This window comes from Giraffa tippelskirchi, chromosome 1 (assembly GCF_054371585.1).
Source record: "Giraffa tippelskirchi isolate mGirTip1 chromosome 1, T2T-mGirTip1v1.2.pri, whole genome shotgun sequence".
Lineage (NCBI taxonomy): Eukaryota > Metazoa > Chordata > Mammalia > Artiodactyla > Giraffidae > Giraffa > Giraffa tippelskirchi.
This window is the reverse complement of record NC_137275.1, coordinates 137,490,108-137,516,036: the sequence shown is the minus strand read 5'-3', so window position 1 is coordinate 137,516,036 and position 25,929 is coordinate 137,490,108. Positions and strand designations below refer to the sequence as shown.

The 25,929-nt window shown below is 37.3% G+C and overlaps 1 protein-coding gene across 1 annotated transcript in view; it reads right to left on the bottom strand.

Annotated features, from left to right (window-relative positions):
- Positions 1–569: 569 nt before the first annotated feature.
- Positions 570–25,929, bottom strand: part of CAAP1 (caspase activity and apoptosis inhibitor 1) — a 64,175-nt gene continuing 38,815 nt past the window's right edge. The window contains exon 6 of the mRNA XM_081498031.1: positions 570–1,990. Within this exon, the coding sequence (XP_081354157.1) occupies positions 1,644–1,990 (347 nt within the window). The 3' untranslated portion in view covers positions 570–1,643. The remainder of the gene's footprint in view (positions 1,991–25,929) is intronic.

Sequence of the window (25,929 nt, the reverse complement as noted above, 5' to 3'; positions counted from 1 at the left end):
CCCTTTCCTTTCCTTTCAGGAACAACAAAAATGCATTTGTAACTGCTACTCCAGTGTTTCATATATACTATTTCCGTAAGTGAAATAGAAAGCGAAAGTCACTCAATCAGGTCTGACTCTTTGTGACCCCATGCACTACACAATCCATGGAATTCTCTGGGCCAGAATACTGGAATGGGTAGCCTTTCCCTTCTCCAGTGGATCTTCCCAACCCAGGGATCGAACCCAGGTTTTCCACATTGCAGGCAGATTCTTTATCAGCTGAATCACAAGGAAAGTCCAAGAATACTGAAGTGGGTAGCCTATTCCTTCTCCAGCAGATCTTTCCGACCCAGGAATCGAACTGAGGTCTCCTGCATTGTAGGCAGATTACCAACTGAGCTATCAGGGAAGCCCTAGTACTATTTCCATAAGAGATCCTCTAAAATTTATATATAATTAAGCCAGCTAAAAAGACACAATCCCTCTAAGTTCTTTTGTGTATAAGGAAAATCCTCACACAACACTAACAGAACATGCCTTATAAATATACTATATTTGTTAGCAAATACAAAAACAACAGTTTCAGATTTATATTTTACAAAAAAATTTATTTTAAGTTAAGACTCTCTACCTAAATTTATTTCGGTATCAAACAACTACAATTAGTGATGGGACAAAAAGCACTCATAATTGTGGCAGGATGTTAATCTATTCACAAAAACTATATAAAATTAGATTAATTATTACATCCACTTATCAAAACTTCCTGAAATTAATTTCATGTTTGGAAATCTATCAAAAGTCCTTAGATCCAGAATGATAATCTTAATGATTTTTAATTCATGGAATTATAGCATGTAAGATTTTCAAGCAAAAACATCAGATGAAAGCCTGTACAATAAAATAGTCTCCTTCTCCTAACTGCCTGGAATGTAAATGAAAATGTGTACCCTTTTTATTGAAGGAAAAAAACTGAACTAAGAGTTCAACAGTATCAAATACCTGTTAAAATGGCTTGTCTGCTGGAATTAAAGTTGGACAATTAATTCGACATTGTTAAAAAATGCTTTAAACTAAGTCCTTTTTTCCCTTTTTTATAAAAAAGCTTTTCTAAGCTATTTTGGATCTCCATCTTGTAACAAAAATGTTGTTCAGTTTTTACTAAGTCCATACTCATAAAAGGCATCTTCAAAATGGTACATATTTTAAAAGTGCATATAAACATAACTCAACTTAAATTGTTAATATACCTAGGAGCAATAATTTAATATTCTATTGCAAAATATAGGTAGCCTGAAGGCAACATGCTTGGTCAATCTTGCATAAACTTTTTGGTTTGATGCCAAAATATTTCAAAATAAAGGAAAAAAATATCATGACTCTTTTTAGCTAATGGCTTTTCAGATATTAATTTGCAGATATACTAAATACTCATTTAAACAAAGTATCTAGGTTACCCAATAATATGTGTCATGAATTCAAAAAACAATTACATAATACAAAAGTAAAAACAATAACATGTATTTTAGACCTAAGATGAGTTTATCTAGTAAGAGTTATATGAGAAATATCAGGTAAGACCCCAAATAAACTTTAGATACAAAATGATATGGTATGGCATTGTTCAAACACATTCAATATTCATACACAAATTAAATAAACTAGGCTGGCTTTTTTATATCACCAGCTTTCATCAGGGCTTTAATAGCTCTGGCCCTCATCTCAAGTTCAAGCAGCTCCAGCTGCTGTGCGGAAGGCTGAACATCTTCCGGCGGAGGAACAGTCAGGGTGGCGGCTTTGGGCTCCTTTGGACTAGACTCTGCAAGTCCCAGAATCTCGTTCACGCTTTTCTCAATGTCTTTCTCCAGGTCATCTATCTGACCAGCTTCACTCTGGACTGTATTTTCTGGGACCTCAGGAGCAGCTGCTTCTTCATTACAGGGGCCTTCTATGTCACTGTCATAAGCGTCTGCATTTATGCTGAGTACATCGCTATCTTCCCCTTTGCCTGTAACACACACAAAAAAAGGGAAAGAATCATGTGACCTAAAGGTTCTGATCAAAATTTCCCTTCTATTTATAATGTAAGTGCTGCTTTGACCTCCCCCACCTCCCACATTGGAGTCCCAAATTCCATAACCCCCATCCCAAACCCTCTTCCCCTGACTCCTCAACCTTTTTTTTTTTTTTTACCTGAAGAATCTTAATTTTCTGACCAGGGATCAAATTCAGGCCCTGGCAGTGAAAGCACTGAGTCCTAACCACTGACTGCCAGGGAATTCCCCCATCAACTCTGAAAACATCTAATTTAATGTAAATCTTAATGTATTTTTCATCCCAATTTAGTAGAACGTGGAAGCATTGGGCGGAGAAGGCAATGGCACCCCACTCCAGTACTCTTGCCTGGAAAATCCCATGGATGGAGGAGCCTGGTAGGCTACAGTCCATGGGGTCGCTAAGAGTCGGACACGACTGAGCGACTTCACTTTCATTTTTCCCTTTCATGCACTGGAGAAGGAAATGGCAACCCACTCCAGTATTCTTGCCTGGAGAATCCCAGGGATGGCAGAGCCTGGTGGGCTGCCGTCTATGGGGTCGCACAGAGTCGGACACGACTAAAGCGACTGAGCAGCAGCAGCAGCAGCAGGAAGCATTGGGAAACGTATACCATCATATGGATGTCCCTGACCAACTTTCCAAATTAAAATGTTGTACCACTTTAGACCACAGTGAAGCCTCGACATTACAAAATGTTGACACCCTTTGGACAGAATACTGCTTATTACTGAAGTAAAAATCCACTCAAAAAGGAGTTTAAAGTACTCTGCCTTATAAACTATAAAAACAGAAAAATATCACCAGTAAGCTGGACACCATGTGCACGGTAGTTATTCCAAAGCTTTTCATATGCTTTTTCAAACACTTTGTTCTAAATCAATAAATTAAAGAATGCCTAAGACTACTTTCTAAGATAAAATAACTTTCATCAAGAGGATTTTAATTAATGAAGTTAGTAAGCTATAATTTTTTAAAATGCATTTGTTATAAGACTTCTGTAACTAATGCTAAGAACGTGCATATAAACACAAATTATAGCCCTCAACCTCTACGGTCTTGGACCATTACTAAAGTCCACAAGTTAGTTACAACTTCGAGTGTTCCTCTATACATCCACTTTATTTATATTTTAAATTCCTGATACGTCTTTTATTTATTTTTTAATGTACTTTGATTTTATTTTTTATTTTTATTAATTTATTTTAATTGGAGGCTAATTACAATATTGTAGTGGTTTTGCCATACATTGACATGAGTCAGCCACGGGTTTACATGTGTTCCCCATCCTGAATCCCGCTCCCACCACCCTCCCCATCCCATCCCTCTGGGTCATCCCATTGCATCAGCCCTGAGCACTTGTCTCATGCATCGAACCTGGACTGGCGATCTGTTTCACATATGATAATATACATGTTTCAATGCTATTCTCTCAGATCATCCCACCCTTGCCTTCTCCCACAGAGTCCAAAAGACTTCTATACATGTGTCTTTTAAAAAGAAAGTAGTGATCCCCCAATTGTTATCTTTGTTAAGTTTCCTGTGGTAGGGAAAACATTTACAAAACATAGACTGACAGATGGAAAATTCTGATAATATAATATATAAAAATTCTACTCCATGGATTTTAAAATAAATGATTTACTGACCTTAACTGATTCTCCTACTTCCTAATTATTCAAAAACTACTCCCATTCCAAAATTAAAGTAGAAAATGAACTAACAAATTATGTGTCCACAAATAGAGCTTGTAAAAAAAAAAAGTTCCAATTTTAATCATTTAATGCCAAAGAATATTTTATATATCTCTCCAGAGTAAAATATTTCCAAATAGCTACAGAAAAAAAATGAATATAGCCTTCTGTATAAATAAATAATGCTTTACACCTAAGTATTCTAATGTGAGACAAAACATATTTAAGAAAAAAAGTGCTGCTAAGTTGTTCATAGTCTCAAAGTTAATTTTCATGCCTAACAGGCTTTACTCTAGAATTCTAAATCTGTAGTCACTGATTTTGAGTGAAAACATGCAGCCTGTTTAAAAGATTCTAAAATATAAGCTTTTAGAAAAATGTGATTTGTTTTTTCAGACTAGAAGTTGTTACCTGATAATGAATGAAGAGCAGAATGTAATGGATGACTGGGGAGAAAGGGAGAGTCTCAAAGTTGGAATACCTGAATTCTAACACTTACTCTGCTTTTAATCATATGATTTGGGGAAAATCCCTTACCTTCTCAGAGGTTCTCTCCTGTAAAAATTAAGGTAGATTGTTTTAGGATGTACCGAAAGCCTAATTTTACATAGTAAGCTGTCTATACAAAAATATATGAAATGGCAATATTTTAAACTGTTTTCCTTTTTTCTCCCCATAAGATTCAGGTATCACTTATCTTTCACTTAATATATTTGTCAGCTGGATAATAATCCAAAAGAATTTCCTACTAGCCAATGAAAAATAAGTGAGAAGTCAGTAAATCCTGCTCTACTAAAATTTTTTCACCAAAAACTCTTTACTGGCAACAGTTTTCTAGTGAAAAGAAGTACATTTACAAAGTTCAGGCATTATAATTGAAGTTCACATATTACCTTAGGGATCAATGTGTAACTGATCAACAACTATGGAATTCCTTATACGTTAAGTCACAAATGTTGAAGCAGTTGCATTTTTATGAAATTAGTTTGCTTTGAAACTAAATAAACGAATGAGCTAAACTTAAAGAGATATTTTCATTAAATAAGTGGAGAATCCATTTTAGTAGATCCTGTAGATGTTTACATGGCAAATCATCAGCCTATATTTGCCTTCAGAAAAGACTACAGGGATATATGTGAGTATGTAAAAGTATTTGTAAGTGAAAGTATACTATGTTCATCCTTTCTTTCCCCGTCGTTCAAACACTTCTGAAATGGCTAAGATCTACTGAGCTATATACTCTCACTTAATTCATATCACTCTTTAAGCCTATTTATATAAGCTACTCAAAAAGCAGCCACAGCTAATGAGCTCCTGTGCCATAAACTTAAGATCCCCAGGAGGAGGAAATGGCAACCCACTCCAGTCTTCTCACCTGGGAAATCCCACAGACAGAGGAGCCTTGGTGGGCTATAGTCCATGGGGTCGCAAAAGAGTCAGACATGACTTAACGGACTAAACAACAACAACGAGTTCAGAAAGTTATCAGCACTAGAGATTCAGGATCAAAATGTTTATACACATGCTCCCAATGTTTCAAAGGAGAAAAATCTTGATGAAAAAGTTTTTTCATTTATATTTTCTATGGGTTTGTTTCAAATGTTTTTAGAGAGCAGAGGTGGAGCTTGCTTTACTTTTTCTTTTATCAGAAACAATAGTATACATAGTACTCAAAGAAGAAACAGTTCTCTATGAATTTGCTGTTCTCTGTTTACATTTAAAATTATCGAAATCCAAGTGACTGAGTTCTCTGTAGCACAGTATAGGTAAAAGCATTCACAAGTCCCAGCTGCCCATTACACCTGCACTGCAGAGGCCAAAGCTTTGTAGAATATGTACTTGAAATAATTCAGCATAAGTACTTCACTTCACAAATGTGAAAACAAGATTTAAGTGACTTGTACAATATAACCGGACAAATTATTTAAAGATCTAAGATCATACTTTGTTGTTTCACTAGTTCTTAATTTTCTTCATTCTACTGACTCATTTTTAAGATATAGTTTGCAAACATAAGAATATATTTTCAAAGATAATTTACTCTCATTCTCAGTATCAGAAAATTGTAGGGTCTTTTGTTACCAATTATGATCCTCCAATCAGAAGGGGTAAAACTTGTACACGCTTTCTAAAACAGTAACCTTAACCTAAAATGCCTTATTCTAAGTTCTCAAAATATCAGTGCAGTCATGGTTCTGTCCTTCTGTACCCAACTCTGCATATGTGAAAGGAAGTGTGTGAGTGTGCATGTGCACACATGCACATCTGTGCACAAGTGTGTTCAGGGGAGTGAGTACCCATTTCAATTGTAACAGAATTCTACAAAGGAGCATTTTCAAGCTTTTACACAGGCTTAGGAGTCTGAGAGTAACAAAAAAATCTCAGGGAAATTATTTGTACTCCTCTAAGAGAAATGAAAACAGTTTCAATGTGTGCATGATGCTAAAGTAAGGTCATTGAAATCCACCAAGAAAAATAAAAGACATGGGGGTTTGAGGTAAAATAATACAACTATAATTTAAAATATTTAGAATTCATACTATTAACTGTTAACAACATTACTACAAAAAATGGCTGGGGGAAGAGAACAGGCATAAAATTAGACCAATTACTTAAGTCATAAAGCAGCAAAATAACTAAAGTAACTTAGACCTGGTACACATATACAACATAATATTGCTCAACCATAACAAAGAATGAAACAACATTATTTGCAGCAACATGGATAACACCTAAAAAAGATGTCCTTTTCATTATAGGGGACTGGAATGCAAAAGCAGAAGTCAAGAAATACCTGGAGTAACAGGCAAATTTGGCCTTGGAGTATAGAATGAAGCAAGGAAAAGGCTAATAAGAGTTTTGCCAAGAGAATGCACTGGTCATAGCAGCCACCCTCTTCCAACAACACAAGAGAAGACGCTACATGTGGACATCACCAGATAGTCAATACCGAACTCAGATTGATTATATTCTTTGCAGCCAAAGATGGAGAAGTTCTATACAGTCAGCAAAAACAAGACTAGGAGCTGACTGTGGCTCAGAGCATGAACTCCTTATTTCCAAATTTGGACTTAAATTGAAGAAAGTAGGGAAAACCACTAGACCATTCAGGCATGACCTAAATCATATCCCTTATGATTATACAGTGGAAGTGAGAAATAGATTCAAGGGATTAGATCTGATAGACACAGTGCCTGAAGAACTATGGACAGAGGTTCATGACATTGTACAGGAGGCAGGGAATCAAGACCATCCCCAGGGAAAAGAAATGCAAAAAGGCAAGGAAGAGGAGGAGGAGGAGGAGGAGGAGGACTCCTCCTGTCTGAGGAGGCCTTATAAATAGCTGTGAATAGAACAGAAATGAAAGGCAAAGGAGAAAAGAAAAGATATACCCATTTGAATACAGACATCCAAAGAATAGCAAGGAGAGATAAGAAAGCCTTCCTCAGTGCAAAGAAATAGAGGAAAACAGTAGAATGGGAAAGACTAGAGATCTCTTCAACAAAATCAGAGATACCAGGGGAACATTTCATTCAAAGATGGGCACAATAAAGGACAGAAATGGTATGGACCTAACAGAAGCAGAAGATATTAAGAGGAGGTGGCAAGAATATACAGAAGAACTATACAAAAAAGATTTTCACGATCCAGATAATCACGATGGTGTAATCATCAACCTAGAGCCACACATCCTGGAATGTGAAGTCAAGTGGGCCTTAGGAAGCAACACTATGAACAAAGCTAGTGGAGGGGATGGAATTCCAGTTGAGCTATTTCAAATCCTGAAAGATGATGCTGTGAAAGTGCTGCACTCAATATGCCAGCAAATTTGGAAAGCTCAGCAGCGGCCACAGGACTGGAAAAGATCAGTTTTCATTCCAATCCCAAAGAAAGGCAATGCCAAAGAATGCTCAAACTACCACACAATTGTACTCATCTCACACGCTAGTAAAGTAATGCTCAACATTCTCCAAGCCAGGTTTCAACAGTACGTGAACCATGAACTTTCCAGATGTTCAAGCTGGATTTGAAAAAGGCAGAGGAACCAGATATCAAATTGCCAACATCTGTTGGATCATCAAAAAAGCAAGAGAGTTTCAGAAAAACATCTACTTCTGCTTTATTGACTACACCAAAGCCTTTGACTGTGTGGACCACAACAAACTGGAAAATTCTTCAAGAGATGGGAATACCAGACCACCTGACCTGCCTTTTGAGAATTCTGTATGCAGGTCAAGAAGCAACAGTTAGAACTGGACATGGAACAACAGACTGGTTCCAAATTGCAAAGGAGTACGTCAAGGCTGTACATTGTCACCCTGCTTATTTAACTTATATACAGAGTACATCATGAGATTCGCTGGGCTGGATGAAGCACAAGCTGGAATCAAGATTGCCAGGAGAAATATCAATAATCTCAGATATGCAGATAACACCACCCTTATGACAGAAAGCAAAAAAGAACTAAAGAGCCTCTTGATGAAAGTGAAAGAGGAGAGTGAAAAAGTAGGCTTAAAACTCAACATTCAGAAACTAAGATCATGGCATCTGGTCCCATCACTTCATGGGAAATAGCTGGGGAAACAGTGGAAATAGTGACAGACTTTATTTTGGGGGGGCTCCAAAATCACTGCAGATGGTGACTGCAGCCATGAAATTAAAAGACGCTTGCTCCTTGGAAGAAAAGTTATGACCAACCTAGACAGCATATTAAAAAGCAGAGACATTACTTTGCCAACAAAGGTCCGTCTAGTCAAAGTATGGTTTTTCCAGTAGTCATATATGGATGCGAGAGTTGGACTATAAAGAAAGCTGTGCGCCAAAAAATTGATGCTTTTGAATTGTGGTGTTGGAGAAGACTCTTGAGAGTCCCTTGGACTGCAAGGAGATCCAACAAGTCCATCCTAAAGGAAATCAGTCCTGAATATTCATTGATGCTGAAGCTAAAGCTCCAATACTTTGGCCACCTGATGCTAAGAAATGAATCATTTGAAAAGACCCTGATGCTAGGAAAGAATGAAGGCAGAAGGAGAAGGGGACGACAGAGGATGAGATGGCTGGATGGCATCACAGACTCAATGGACTTGAATTTGAGTAAACTCCAGGAGCTGGCGATGGACAGGGAGGCCTGATGTCCTGCAGTCGATGGGGTCGTAGAGTCAACTGAGCAAATGAACTGAACTGACTGGATGGACATAGAGATTATCATACTAAAGTGAAGTAAATCAGAGAGAGAAAGATAAATATCATATAGTATCACTCATATGTGGAATCTAATTTTTTAAAAAAAGATACAAATGAACTGACTTACCAAACAGAAAAAGACTTACATACATCAAAACAAGCAGATGGTTACCAAAGAGAAAACTTGGAGGGGAGAGATATATCAGGAGCTTGGAAGGAACACACATACACTACCATATATAAGACAGATAATCAACAAGGACCTACTGTATAGCAGAGGAAACTCTACTCAACATTCTGTGATAAACTAAATGAAAAATAAGCTAAAAAAGTATGAATATATGTAAATACATATATGCATAACTGAGTCAATCTGCTGCACACCTGAAACTAAAACAACTATAAATCCACTACACTCTAATAAAATTAAAATTTTTTTTAAATAAAACAAAGTAACTTTAAGATATACACAAAGAGGGACTTCCCTGGTGGTCCAGTGGCTAAAGCCCCACATTCTCAATGCAGGGGAACTAGGTTTGATCCCTGGTCAGGGAACTAGATCCTGTGTTCTGCAACTAAGACCCAGCATGGTCAAACAAATAAAAACTAAGACTTGGCGCAGCCAAATAAATAAAAATACTTAAAAAAAAATATATATATATATATAATACTTTGCTGCTAAGTACTGCTAAGTTGCTTCAGTCGTGTCCGACTCTGTGCTGTGGATGGCAGCTCACCAGGCTCCGCTGTCCCTAGGATTCTCCAGGCAAGAATACTGGAGTGGGTTGCCATTTCCTTCTCCAGTGCATGAAAGGGAAAAGTGAAAGTGAAGTCGCTCAGTCGTGTCCGACTCTTAGCGACCCCATGGACTGCAGCCTACCAGGCTCCTCCATCCATGGGATTTTCTAGGCAAGAGTATTGGAGTGGGGTGCCATTGCCTTCTCCGAATAATACTTTAAAAATATATAAAATTTAAAATACTTTAAAAATATACTTTAAAATATATATATATATACAAAGAAACAAGAGACATTACAGAATTAACTACATTAATTCTGCTCCTTTACATAATCTAGTAACATGAGTGGCCCCTAAAATACTAAATACCATTTAGAGAATTTTAGAGAAAAGTAATATAATTGAAGAAATGAACCAAATAACCTAAGGGAAAGGACAAAAGAGTTTAAGAACTTGGCTAAGCAAAAGTTATAGGAAGACAAAGAGTTAAAATATTGATATCTTTCCAAGGAAAAAGCAATAAAGATTTCAAGGACTTATTGAGCACTCATCTCTTATGGTTAATCCCCTAGCCAACTACTCACAAATATAAATTCTATTCCATTTTATTCTGATCTGTGTATGTTCAACTTTTCTTTTGTTTTTCTTCTATCTTCTTTGCTACCAACTTGATTCATATCCTAGTCAAACTCTGTACCAACTCTTTGCAACCCCATGGACTATACAGTCCATGTAATTCTCTAGGCCAGGAAACTGGAGTGGGTAACCTTTCCCTTCTCCAGGGGATCTTCCCAACCCAGGGATCGAACCCAGGTCTCCCACATTGCAGGCAGATTCTTTAGTAACTGAGCTATCAGGGAAGCCCTCAATGGACATGAGTTTAAGCAAACTCTGGGAGATAGTGAAGGACGGGGAAGCCTGGCATGCTGCAGTCCATACGGTCACAAAGAGTCAGGCAGGACTTTGCAATTGAACAACAACAACACAAACGTGAGATAAAACCATAAGGGGAAAATATTTGGCAACTAAATAGAACACCTACCACTCTTTAAATATTTTACTGACAAGGAGAAAAATTACAACTATGAAAGACCCAATCACTTTAAAATTTAATGGAGTTGGAAGTATTTTAAAAAGGGAACATACTACATAATAAAAAAAGCTAAAATACAATACTTGTATTTTTATTATCATCTATAACAATTCTCAATGCTTGAGAGCTACCAAGATTCCCTAAGATAGATAAAGGAAAATATTTTATGTTTTAGATTTGCTTTCTGTTGTAATAAAAGTTTTAATTACCCAATGAAAGTAAACAAACATATAAGTTTTTAAACATTTTGAGTAATAAAAATTAAAAAGGACTTTTAAGTTATGGTAGCATGTTTAAACCTTGACAGGGCCTGTAATATTCCATGTGCAAATTCAACTTATCAGAATACTATTAATGCATAAAATGAAACCATATCTAATGTTATGAGTGACTACATGCCTGTGAAACTTTTTGATAATGATTTATTAAATTAAGCCAAGAGACAAACCCTAGTACAGAGAATAATTAAATATCTGTCTGAATTTCTGCTAAAGATGGCAAATTAAGCACACATATCTAATTCCCTTCCCCATCAAAAATCCACTGAAGTGACAGAAGAGAGGATACTTAAAAATAATAGCTAAAAATTGTAAATTAACTGAGGGTGAAACTAACAAACATCAGTCCTTCCTAAGTAAAACACAAGACAGAGACTCCACAAAGGGGAAAAAAAAAAAATCAACAAATAAAGCTAAAATAATGTGAGACTTCTGAGAAAGAAAATATAGACTACAGACAAAATTATAAGACAGGGCAAACTTATAAGAAAATATTAGCAAAATACACTTTTTAAGAAAACAAATGTAAGAATATATACAATGTCTGGGTATTGTTAGAAACAAGTAAAAACACAGGTAAAGGATAGAAACAGGTCTAGCATTTCACAGAGTATGAAATACAAAAGTTCAGTAAATATATGAAAAATACTCAACATATAAGATATTACTTTTTACTCATTAGTTTAAAAAAAAGGAATTTCACCCATCTGCAGAAAAAAATAATAGATTGGCAAGATGCAAAAATGATCAAGACATACTGTTAAGTCAAAAAAGTAACCTAAAGAGTTGTTAATAATGGCTTCCTTCCAGAGAGGGGAGTACAAGCAGAAGAGGAAGAGAAGAAAATGAGTTTTCCAATTCCCCTCTATGAATATATGTATTTCTTCAAACATTTCTAAGAATATAACCTTGTAAGAATTTTTTAAAGAAATTATAATATTAGATAACAAGAAAGGGTATCATCTAGAAAGAAATTTTGCTGGATTTTTATAAAATGTAAGTAAGTAGTATGAAATTGACACAAAAATAAAAGTAAAGCAAAACCACAGCCAAAGACGCCACAGGGAGGTGTAATTCCTTCTTAGAGTCTTGGAAGTAAGGAAGAGATGGCTTTGGAACAAAGAGTGAGAAAATTAAACTCACTCTGAATAGCTGAGCCCAATGAACCTTTCTTTCTTATCCTTCCCTTCCTTGCCACAGGCCCAAGCACTCTACTGGGAGGCTTACCCCATGCACTTATATTAAAGAGATCTGGTAGTGAAATATAACTAAACATTTACTGAAGAAGCCCAAACCAGCTACCAGAAAAACTAAAATAAATGAAGGACCAAGGTGAACAAAGGAAGACAAAGAAAATGTGGAGATCAGAAGATATTCTACTAGAGGAGAATGAGGGGTTGGGAATTCTAGTTAGTATCCTTATGGAGCCTGAAGTAGATCTGTAACTATGAAACAAGTACAGGATGCAATGAAAAAGGACCAGAGAGAAGAAATACTAAAATTTAAAATTACAATTATCAAGAGCAAACATTCAATGATTACTTGAAGATAATGTTTAAAAAAAAAAAACTTTCAGGGACTTCCCTGGTGGTCCAGTAGCTGGGACTTCACCTTCCAACACAGAGGGTGTGGCTTCAATCCTGGGTCAGGGAGCTAAGACCCCACATGCTTCCTGCCCCCTTCCCTCAAAAAACACATAAAACAGAAGCAATATTGTAACAAATTCAATATAGACTTCAAAAAAACTTTCAAAATTTATAAAAGAAATAAAAATATATTTAAAATATGCAATATGCAATAGAAGTCAAGACATGGGGATGACTCACAAGTCCAACAACCTAATTATTTCAACAACTACTAAGCACCTACCATTGTTTTAAACACTGAGAAAACAGCAGTGAATTTTAAAAAGTCCCTGCCTTACCATCAAGTCATTGGAAAGACATTATAAATCAACATCAGGTGCTATGAAAAATATAAAGCAGCATAATGCAGCTCAATATCACACACACACACTCAATCAAAAAACAGGCAGAGGAGCTAAATGGACATTTCTCCAAAGAAGACAAGGATGGCCAAGAGGCATATGAAAAGATGCTCAACATCACTAATTATTAAAGAAATGCAAATCAAAACAGCCACTATAAAGAACAGTATGGTGGCGCCTTTTAAAACTAAATATAGATCTACCATACGATCTAGCAATCCCACTATTGGGCATATACCCTGAGAAAACCATAATTCAAAAAGACACACATACCCCAATATTCACTGCAGCACAATTTACAACACCTAGGACATGGAAGCAACCTAAATGTCCATCGACAGATGACTGGATAAAGATGACGTGGTACATGTATATACAATGGAATATTACTCAGCCATAAAAAGGAACGAAACTGAGTCATTTGTAGAGATATGGATGGACCTACAGCCTGTCATACAAAGGGAACTAAGGCATAAGGAGAAATGTAAATATTGTTATTAACGCATATATGTAGGATCTAGAAAAATAGTTCAAATGAATCTACTTGCAGGGCAGGAATAGAGATGCAGACATAGAGAATGAACATGTGGACATAGTAGATAAGGGGAGGGTAGGCAAATTAGGAGAGCAGAACTGACATACGTACACTACCATGTGTACCTAGTGAGAGCCTGCTGTATAGCACAGGGGTCTCAGTTCAGTGCTCTCTGGTGACCTAGACGGGTGGGACAGGGGTGGGGGTAGGAGTGACAGGCAGGTCAGGAGGGAGGGGATGTATGTATACTTATAATTGATTCATTTCATTGTACAGCAGAAACTAACACAACATTGCAAAGCAATTATACTCCAATTAAAAAATAAAGACAGCAGCAGAATGCTTTCATACAGTCAGCATTTTGATCTGATACAGTAACAGCCGAGCAGAGACTTAAAGCAACAGAACAAGTCAGAAAGCAAGAAGAGAAGGAATGAAGATGGAAAATGAAGAAATAAGAGAAGAAAATTGAAGAAGGCCTTCACATTGAAAGGGTCTCCCAGGAGCATAACACCTAAGACACATCCTGTGAAATATCAGAACTCAACGGTTAAAAAAAAAATCTTAAAAATTCCCAGAGGTGGGAAAGAAATAGATTTCCAAGAAAAGATAGGTTCAAGAAATCAAGCACATTCTTAACAGCCATTGTGGACAACGGATTCCAATGGCTACAATGTGCTCACAAAAAATGGAAGAACTATATACTGTGTGCCTTAAGGACAGAACATTGCTTCTAAATATTCCTGTTACAAAAAACTGAACATGAATCTGATTCAAGACTCTATTTCTAATTATCTATTTACAGAAAAACAATGTTAAATGAAACACTGAGATGCAATCAGCAAATTCAAATGGAGAAACTCTAACAATCCCGATTCTTCAAGAAATAAACTGCAGAGAGAGGGAGAAAAGGAGGAGCATACAGATTAAAAAGAGGCTGAATATTATCCAATTGCAACGTAGAGACCTTATCTGGATACTGATTCTTACATAGTTTGTATACCTACGGCTGACTCATGTTGATGTTTGGCAGAAACCAACAAAATTCTGTAAAGCAATTATCCTTCAATTAAAAAATAAATTTAAAAAAGAATAAGGATAAAATAAAGATAACTTCAAATTATTAAAAAATAAATTTAAAATAAAAAATACTATAAGATAATTAGAGAAATTTGAACGTTGACTATCTCAAGATTATAATCACATTATTAACTGTTCTGTAACCCCTAATGAAATAATGGAAAAAGACAATACTAAATAGCTACTAAAACCATTAATGGAGCTTTTCTGGTAGCTCAGCTGGTTAAGAACCTGCCTGCAATGCGGGAAACCTGGGTTCAATTCCTGGGTTGGGAAGACCCCTGGAGGACATGGCAATTCACTCCAGTATTCTTGCCTAGAGAATCCCCATGGACAGAGCAGCCTGGCGAGCTCCAGTCCATGGGGTTGCAAAGGGTCAGACACGACCGAGTAAGTACAGCAAAAAACCATTAATTCAAGGCTAACACCTGACCCAACAGGTCGATCTTAATATCACAATATCCACCAATGAACAACTAGGTTAAATTTGAACACTTTCTGAATATTATCTGATATTTAAGAAATGCTACTTTTTAAGGTATTCTGATTATGTTTAAAAACTGAGCTCTTATCTTTAAGAGATACACTGTTACTAAAATATTTACAAAGGAACTGAAAAGATATAGGATTTGCTTTAAAATAATATAGCAAGTAGGAATTAGGTAGGAATATGGATGAAAAATGATTAGACACTGCAGATAATTACTGAAGATGCAGCTGAGTATATGGGAGTTAAAATTCCTACTTTATTTTCTATTTATGCTCGAAAATTTCTAAAAAAGATTTTTAAGTTGATTCTTATTTAGGAACCAAACATCAGGTTTTAAAAGATGTATGTATATATATATTTTTCAGTCGCTAAGTCATGTGTTTCTGTGTGTGTGTGTGTGTGTGTGTGTATCAGAGAAGAAAATGCGAGCATTGAAATCCAATATTCCTATCAAGCAAACAGAGTTGGTTATTAGAATGGTTAAACTATTTTACTTTGTTTTCTCTTTTAATAAGTTTTTCTCATCTGATTTTAAGTTATTCATGTTTAGTGGTTATGCCATTTAGAACAACACAGTTCACCAGCCTTCCCTCTAGAATCTTAAATCTTCAAGGCCTCAGGCATTATCAATCTGCTGTAATCTCATTAGTAACAAAGCTGATGATATATTGGACAGCAGTGCTGTGCCTCCATGGATTTCCTTCTTTTCTTAGGCTACAGATAACTTTGGTTTTAAAAAATTTTAAGTTATAAAGAACACATTTTTAATATATTCTAACTATAGAAAGTCAGCTTGATAACTTTTAACATTTTAAGTGAGCTTCAGCCTTTTCAAGAAGCCAAAACATTCCTTTCTGAAAAAGAAACAAAATTGTTCTTTTAATATGTAAGAATAATCTTTTCAGAGAAGCTTTCAATCCTTCTCTTAGCAAAACTAACAGACTTTCATGCAGTGTTTTAAACTACTGACTTAAGTTTAACTGCATCATGTTAACCATGATATTCAAAATTAATCAATTATTTTTCATAAAGAAGAAAAGGCAAACATTTTAGTACAGAAAAACTGTCTAGTATTCTACCAAACCCCTTGAACTGTCCATTGAACTTCTGGATAAGTTACTGTTTAATAGCCTGTGAACCTAACTTTTAAGAATCACAAATCCAGTCTTCAAGAGAGAAAGGATATACGTATACTCACAGTTGATTCACACTATTGTACAGCAAATACCAACACAACATTGTAAAGCAATTATCCTCCAATTAAAAATAAATTTAAAAAAATAATAGAACCACAAATCCAGAGATTACACCAAGAATCAATAAATATCCACTCAGTATCTACCACATATGAGCTGTAAAGGCCACAGAAGCAGGCTTTACAAAATGCCACAGATAGTGTGTGTGTGGCAGGATTTAAGACACAAGTTTTGCCTTCATGGTGCTTGTATATGCTTAAAATATGAATATCACATTTTAAAGTGATAAATTGTGCAATATGAAGTATAACAGAATTTCAGAGTGCATAAGGCAATGGTGAAAAGTCAAGGAGATCTTACAGACATGTATTATGAAGTAGGTCTTAAAACCTAACAAGTGATATGGACAGGGGAGAAACTCCAAGTGTGAGGGACAGAGTGGACAAAGATATAAAGTATTAGATCTAAACTCAGTACATGCTGAGTGTAACAGAATAAAATGCACATATGAGAATACAGAAAAGGGTAGTATTCAAAATTATTGCCTCTGAAGACATCACCAATCCAGGACAAAGTGCACAATAGGGACCCTCCTTCCAGTGTTTTACGACGGATCAGGGAGTGGTTATTTTGGGGTCGCACTGGGGTACAATAACAGGCTAATGTGAGAGATACCTATCTTTCCTCTAGTAATCTAAAAGTAAGTAGGAAGAACACATTTTTAAATATGATTCATCGTATCTCCTACCATTTGATTAAACAGACTTCTAATAGAATAAAAGTTTGATCTCAAAATCTAAGACGAAATTATGAAAACATACAAAAGGGTTAAAAATGAAGACAGAATAGCATATTTCCAAGCACTGATGCTTAAAATCAGGCAACTGTTCTCCCCCAAAATTTGTTGGAACTTACAAATTTAAAAGGGCATCACACTCAAATATTCTCTGCTAGTAACATCACAGTGCTTTACAAGCTGCCCATCTAAGGAAGGTATGCTCAAACTCATCATCTATTCACAATCTGCTGTTTTCGCAGCACTGCTTTAGTTTGTTTAAATTGTTTAGTTTGTTAAAGTTTAGAAAGAGATACTAAAAACTTGATTCTAATTTAGGATAATGTAAAGTTATCTTTTATATGTGCTTCCCTGGTGACTCATCTGGTAAAGAATCTGCCTGCAATGCTGGGAGACCTGGATTCAATCCCTGGATTGGGAAGATCCCCCAGAGAAGGGAATAGCTAGTATTCTGGCCTGAAGAATTCCATGAACTGTATAGTCCATGGGGTCACAAAGACTCGGACACAACTAAGCAAAATATTGATTCTAATTTTAGATAATGTAAAGGCATCTATTATATATAGTCATGTAGAAAGCAGCCAATCATTATCAGTATGGCAAAAAAACTGGTAGTGTATTTCATTAAAAAAAGAAAGAAATCCTACCCTAAAACTAAAAACACTTTCATTAAAGAAGTACGAAAAATAACAAACCTGTCAGTTTCACCCTTATTCTTTCCATAAAGTAAGTAGTGAGAGTCTTTGGAAAAATAACTCTGGTACTGAAGGTGGAAAATGTAGTAAAAAGTGCCCTGTATGTTTTCAGAATGGTTGGAGAAAAGGTATAATCTCATGGGGAAGGATAGTTAAAGAGTGTAAAAAGATGCTAAAAAATAAACTTTATCCAAACATTAATTACCCAAATGAGGAAACATCCAAGGAAATACAAGCTACAGAAGAACCTCAATTCCCACTCTTCCTATTGCCTGAAAGCTTCCTGGAGGAGGCTCAGAAAAGCAAGGGAAAGTAGAGCTGAGGTTTCTGCAGAGAAGGAACTCTCTAAAATGTGGATTTCAGCCCACATTTTAAAAATTTTAAGGGGAACAAGATGGAGGAGGAGTAGGTGGACACGGAGTACATCTCTCTCCACGGATACATCAGGAGTACACCTTTAGACACACAAGTGCATGCAGAACACCAGCTGAGAACGGACAGGAGTACCTGACCAGTGGAAAAGAATATGTATTTCAGTTCAGTCGCTCAGTCGTGTCCGACTCTTTGCGACCCCATGAATTGCAGCATGCCAGGCCTCTCTGTCTATCACCAACTCTCGGAGTCTACCCAAATCCATGTCCATCGAGTCAGTGATGCCATCCAACCATCCCATCCTCTGTTGTCCCCTTCTCCTCTTGCCCCCAATCCTACCCAGCATTAGGGTCTTTTCCAATGAGTCAACTCTTCACATGAGGTGGCCAAAGAATTGGAGTTTCAGCTTCAACATCAGTCCTTCCAATGAACACCCAGGACTGATCTCTTTTAGGATGGATTGATTGGATCTCCTTGCTGTCCAAGGGACTCTCAAGAGTCTTCTCCAACACCACAATTCAAAAGCATCAATTCTTCGGCGCTCAGCTTTCTTCACCGTCCAACTCTCACATCCATACATGATCACTGGAAAAACCATAGCCTTGACTAGACGGACTTTTGTTGGCAAAGTAATGTCTCTGCTTTTAAATATGCTATCTAGGTTAGCCATAACCCTCCTTCCAAGGAGTAAGCGTCTTTTAATTTCATGGCTGCAATCACCATCAGCAGTGATTTTGGAGCCCAAAAAAATAAAGTCTGACACTGTTTCCACCGTTTCCCCATCTATTTCCCATGAAGTGATGGGACCAGATGCCATGATCTTAGTTTTCTGAATGTTGAGCTTCAAGCCAACTTTTTCACTCTCCTCTTTCACTTTCATCAAGAGGCTCTTTAGTTCTTCTTCACTTTCTGCCATAAGGGTGGTGTCATCTGCATATCTGAGGTTATTGATATTTCTCCCGGCAATCTTGATTCCAGCTTGTGTTTCCTCCAGCCCAGCGTTTCTCATGATGTACTCTGCATAGAAGTTAAATAAGCAGGGTGACAATATACAGCCTTGACGTACTCCTTTTCCTATTTGGAACCAGTCTATTGTTCCATGTCCAGTTCTAACTGTTGCTTCCTGACCTGCATACAGGTTTCTCAGGAGACAGGTCAGATGGTCTGGTATTCCCATCTCTTTCAGAATTTTCCACAGTTTATTGTCATCCACGTAGAACCACACAAAACTCAGTAGGAAAAGGAACTAGGGGGAAAAACAGGAGGGTTAGTAGGACTGGACTTGCCCTCGGCGGGTGGGGGAACTGAAGCAGGGGTCCACTCCCCACATCGGGGCAATTGTCTGAGTTAGAGGAGAAACATTTAAGGCTGAAAGTGAAACAGCTGATCTGTGGCAGCCTAAATGGAATGAGAATCAGACAGTCTTTACCACAGACATACATACCCCGGGCAGGAACACAGGTCCCCTGGAAGGCACAGCGGCTGGGAGCTGGTGTTTAGAGATTGTGGAGCATCCCAGGGCAAGGGCTGCTCTTGACTGTGCAGAGACAGACAGAGGGGATGTGAGGGAGGAGCCTGTGGTGGGAAATGCCTGTGGAGGAAAGCCAGGCAGCCATGGAAGCAAGGCGATATTGCTGAGTCACGTGTAGCGGGTGGAGCCATCACCATAGGCTCTCTCTCCCCACACACCAGCATCCGCAGCTGAAGGAGAGAAAGGCTGGCCCATCAAACGCCTGAGGCACTGAACTACAGGGTAGGACCCCACCTAGGGTACCCCTTTAAGTGCCTGATTCGCTGTTCTACAGAGCAGGACCTCAGCCTGGGGGGGGGGGTCCCTCTATGTGCCTGACACACCAAACAACAGAGAAGGACTCTGGGCAAGGGAGCCCTCTAAGTGCCTGAACGGGTGGAGCAATGGAAAAAGACTGGCCAAAGAGGCCTTCTGATCGCCAGCTACAAAAGGCTTGAAAAAAGACTCTGATAGGGCCATAACTCCTGCAGTGGAGGCAGTCCCTGTCCCCGCACACTTGGCGCCGCCAGGGTCCCCACAAGCCAAGCAGCTGCGCCACCTTCACGCCTCTCAACTCTCACTGGAACAAAGCTACCACAGGCAAAAAAAGTTTTGCATCTATGTGCACAGGGTCGCTTCGGTCATGTCCAACACTTTGCGACCCTGTCGACTGTGGCCTGCCAGGCTTCTCTGCCAGTGGGGTTCTCTAGGCAAGAAAATTGGAGTGTACTGGCCAATACTGGTTGCCATATCCTTCAAGAGCGCTATATTTCCTGCTGCCCTAGCCAACAACTCCCCTGAGTACCTGCTGCTGCCAGAACCCCTGTGACCCAAGCAGCTGCACCACCCCCACACCTGGCCCTCACAGGAGCAAACCCAAGTCCTCCAGGGCAGCCTCAGGAGCAATCCCCAGTGGACAACACACATGCAGAGGTGGAAATAAAATCACAATTGAAACCTAGGGACAGTGTATCTAAGGAAGAAGACCCAAAACCTTCCCAACAGCTGTACAAGCTGCAGATCAAATTCACACAATCAACGAGGCAGACTCTATGGAATATATAAAAGGACATTAGAGGTCCCACAAAAGAAAATGCACTAGTTCTGACAGCTGTGGACATTGGAGGCAAGAACACAACAGGAGTAGGACCAGATTAGAATCTGAGCTGCCCCCACAGCAGGTCCAGAGATAGCATAGTGTTGGAGGGCATCCTAGGGAGGTGAGGTGGACTGTGACTCCCAGCGAAAAGACTACAGCAGTGACTCAAGAAAAACATTTATTATTCTTATGTTTTGACTTGTTTTGTAGATTCTTCTGGATTTTTTTTCCTTTTATTTTTTTCCCCTCAGTTGTAGTTGTTGATTTTATTGACATTATGAAATCTAATTAAGCTTTTGATCTTTTTTCCTCACATTTTTTATAGTTGTAATAAACCTCTTCCTCTACCTTGGGCTTCTGCAGTTCTGTGGAGTTTTGTTTTCTTTTCTCTTTTTTTAAAGTTTTTAAATCTATTATTTTTTCCACATTTATTTTTTGTTTGCTTTTCCTACTGTTCTTTCTCCCTTGCAGTTAATCTTTAATGTATATAAATCTTCTTTATCTACCTCTATTTAACTCTGCATATCTATTCTTTCTTTCCTTCCTTTCCTCACAACGTATTTGTTAGTTTTATTTTCATTGCTCTATTCTCCAATTAGCACCTTGCTTTAGTTTTGTTTTCCAGTTTGTGTTTTAGTTTTGTTTTTTATTTATTTTAATTGGAGGCTAATTACTTTACAATATTGTAGTGGTTTTTGCCATACATTGACATGAATCAGCCATGGGTGTACATGTGTTCCCCATCCTGAGCGCCCTGTCTCATGCATTGAACCTGGACTGGTGATCTATTTCACACATGGTAATATACATGTTTCAACGCTATTCTCTCAAATCATCCCACCCTCGCCTTCTCCCACAGAGTCCAAAAGTCTGTTCTTTATATCTGTGTCTCTTTTGCTGTCTAGAATATAGGATCATAGTTACCACCTTTCTAAATTCCATATATATGCGTTCATATACTGTATTGATGTTTTTCTTTCTGACTTACCTCATTCCATATAATAGGTTCCAGTTTCATCCACCTCATTAGAACTGATTCAAATGCATTCTTTTTAATAGCTGAGTAATATTCCACTGTGTATGTGTACCACAGCTTTCTTATCCATTTGTCTGCTGATAGACATCTAGGTTGCTTCCATGTACTAGCTATTGTAAACAGTGCTGCAATGAACACTGGGGTACACATCTCTTTCAATTCTGGTTTCCTCAGTGTATGCCCAGCAGCGGGATTGCTGGGTGGTTTGGCAGTTCTATTTCCAGTTTTTTAAGGAATCTCCACACTGTACTCCATAGTGGCTATACTAGTTTGCATTCCTATCAACAGTGTAAGAGGGTTCCCTTTTCTCTGCACCCTTTCCAGCATTTATTGTTTGTAGACACTTTTTGATAGCAGCCATTCTGACAGGTGTGAAATGGTACCTCATTGTGGTTTTGATTTGCATTTCTCTGATAATGAGTGATGTTGAGCATCTTTTCATGTGTTTGTTAGCCATTTGTATGTCTTCTTTGGAGAAATGTCTGTTTAGTTCTTTGGCCCATTTTTTGATTGGGTTATTTTTCTGGCATTGAGCTGCGTGAGCTGCTTGTATATTTTTGAGATTAATTGTCAGTTGCTTCATTTGCTAATATTTTCTCCCACTCTGAAGGCTGTCTTTTTACCTTGCTTATAGTTTCCTTCACTGTGCAAAAGCTTTTAAGCTTAATTAGGTCCCATTTGTTTATTTTTGCTTTTATTTCCATTACTCTGGGAGGTGGGTCAGAGAGGATCCTGCTGTCGTTTATGTCAGAGAGTGTTTTGCCTATGTTTTCCTCTAGGAGTTTTACAGCTTCCGGTCTTACATTTAGATCTTTAATCCATTTTGAGTTTATTTTTGTGTATGGTGTTAGAAAGTGTTCTAGTTTCATTCTTTTACAAGTGGTTGACCAGTTTTCCCAGCACCACTTGTTAAAGAGATTGTCTTTTCTCCATTGTATATTCTTGCCTCCTTTGTCAAAGATAAGGTGTCCATAGTTGCGTGGATTTATCTCTGGGCTTTCTATTTTGTTCCATTGATCTATGTTTCTGTCTTTGTGCCAGTACCATACTGTCTTGATGACTGTAGCTCTGTAGTATAGCCTGAAGTCAGGCAGGTTGATTCCTCCTATTTCATTCTTCTTTCTCAAGATTGCTTTGGCTATTCCAGGTTTTTTGTATTTCCATACAAATTGTGAAATTATTTGTTCTAGTTCTCTGAAAAATACCATCAGTAGCTTGATAGGGATTGCACTGAATCTATAAATTGCTTTGGGTAGTATATTCATTTTCACTATATTGATTCTACCACTCATTGAACATTGTATATTTCGCCATCTATTTGTGTCATCTTTGATCTCTTTCATTAGTGTCTTATAGTTTTCAATATATAGGTCTTTTGTTTCTTTGGCAGATTTATTCCTAAGCATTTTATTCTTTTCGTTGCAATTGTCAATGGAATTGTTTCCTTAATTTCTCTTTCTGTTTTCTCATTATTAGTGTATAGGAATGCAAGGGATTTCTGTGTGTTAATTTTATATCCTGCAACTTTACTATATTCATTGATTAGCTCTAGTAATTTTCTGGTGGTGTCTTTAGGGTTTTCTATGTAAAGGATCATGTCATCTGCAAACAGTGAGAGTTTTACTTCTTTTCAATCTGGATACCTTTTATTTCTTTTTCTTCTCAGACTGCTGTGGCTAAAACTTCCAAAACTATGTTGAATAGTAGTGATGAGAGTGGGCACCCTTGTCTTGTTCCCGACTTTAGGGGAAAGGCTTTCAATTTTTCACCATTAAGGATAATGTTTGCTGTGGGTTTATCATATATGGCATTTATTATGTTGAGGTACATCCCTTCTATGCCTGCTTTCTGGAGGGTTTTTATCATAAATGGATGTTGAATTTTGTCAAAGGCTTTCTCTGCATCTATTGAGATAATCATATAGTTTTTATCTTTCAGTTTGTTCATGTGGTGAACACACTGACTTGCAACCATTGAAGAATCCTTGCATCCCTGGGATAAAGCCCACTTGGTCATGATGTATGATCTTTTTAATATGTTGTTAGATTCTGTTTGCTAGAATTTTGTTGAGGATTTTCACATCTATGTTCATCGGCAATATTGGCCTGTAGTTTTCTTTTTCTGTGGCATCTTTGTCTGGTTTTGGTACTAGCGTGATGGTGACCTCATAGAATGAGTTTGGCAGTTTACCTTCCTCTACAATTTTCTGGAAGAGTTTGAGTAGGATAGGTGTTAGCTCTTCTCTAAATTTTTGGTAGAATTCACCTGTGAAGCCATCTGGTCCTGGGCTTTTATTTGTTGGAAGATTTTTTATTACAGTTTTGAATACTGTGTTTGTGATGGGAATGTTCACACTTTCTATTTCTTCTTCAGTTTTGGAAGGTTATACTTTTCTAAGAATTTGTCCATTTCTTCCAAGTTGTCCATTTTATTGTCATACAGTTGCTGATAATAGTCTCTTATGATCCTTGGTATTTCTGTGTTGTCAGTTGTGATTTCTCCGTTTTCATTTCTAATTTCGTTGATTCTTCTCCCTTTTTTTCTTGATAAGTCTGGCTAAAGGTTTGTCAATTTTATTTATCTTCTCAAAGAACCAGCTTTTAGTTTTGTTGATTTTTGCTATAGTCTCCTTTGTTTTTATTTCTGCCCTAAATTTTATGATTTCTTTCCTTCTATTAACCCTGGGGTTCTTCATTTCTTCTTTCTCTGGTTGCTTTAGGTTTAAAGTTAGGTTATTTATTCAATTTTTCTCTTGTTTCTTGAGGTAAGCTTGTTTGCTATGAACCTTCCCCTCAGCACTGCTTTTTACTGAATCCCATAGGTTTGGGGTTGTCGTGTTTTCATTTTCATTTGTTTCTACGCATATTTTTATTTCCTCAGTGATTTGCTGGTTATTCAGAAGCATGTTGTTTAGCCTCTATATGTATGTATTTTTAATAGATTTTTTCTTGTAGTTGGCATCTAATCTTACCACATTGTTATCAGAAAAGATGCTTGAAATGATTTCAATTTCTTTGAATTTACCAAGGCTAGATTTATGGCCATGGATGGGATCTATCCTGGAGCATGTCCGTTTGCACTTGAGAAAAAGGTGAAATTCATTGTTTTGGGGTGAAATGTCCTATAGATATCAATTAGGTTTAACTGGTCCATTGTATCAATTAAAGTTTGTATTTCCTTGCTAATTTTCCATTTATTCGATCTATCCACAGATGTGAGTGGGGTATAAAGTCTCCCACTATTATTGTGTTATTGTTAATTTCCCCTTTCATACTTGTTAGCATTTGCCTTACATATTGTAGTGCTATGTTGGGTGCATATATATTTATAATTGCTATATCTTCTTCATGGATTGATCCTTTGATCATTATGCAGTGTCCTTGTCTCTTTTCATGGTCTTTATTTCAAAGTCTATCTTATCTGATATGAGTATTGCTACTCCTGCTTTCTTTTGGTCTCCATTTGCATGCAATATCTTTTTCCAGCCCTTCACTTTCAGTCTGTATGTGTCCCTTGTTTTGAGGTGGATCTCTTCTAGACAGTATAATAGGGGTCTTGTTTTTATATCCACTCAGCCAGTCTTTTCTTTTGGTTGGGGCATTCAACCTATTTACATTTAAGGTAATTATTGATAAGTATGATTTTGTTGCCATTTACTTTGTTGTTTTGGGCTTGAGTGTATTTAACTTATATGCAGAGTACATCATGAGAAACGCTGGGCTGGAGGAAGCACAAGCTGGAATCAAGATTGTTGGGAGAAATATCAATAACCTCAGATATGCAGATGACACCACTCTCATGGCAGAAAGCGAAGAACTAAAGAGCCTCTTGATGAAAGTGAAAGAGGAGAGTGAAAAACTAGGCTTAAAGCTCAACATTCAGAAAACTAGGATCATGGTATCTGGTCCCATCACTTCATGGGAAATAGATGGGGAAACAGTGGAAATAGTGTCAGACTTTAGTTTTTTGGGCTCCAAAATCACTGCAGATGGTGCTTGCAGCCATGAAATTAAAAGACACTTACTCCTTGGAAGGAAAGTTATGACCAACCTAGATAGCATATTTAAAAGCAGAGACACTACTTTGCCAACAAAGGTCCATCTAGTCAA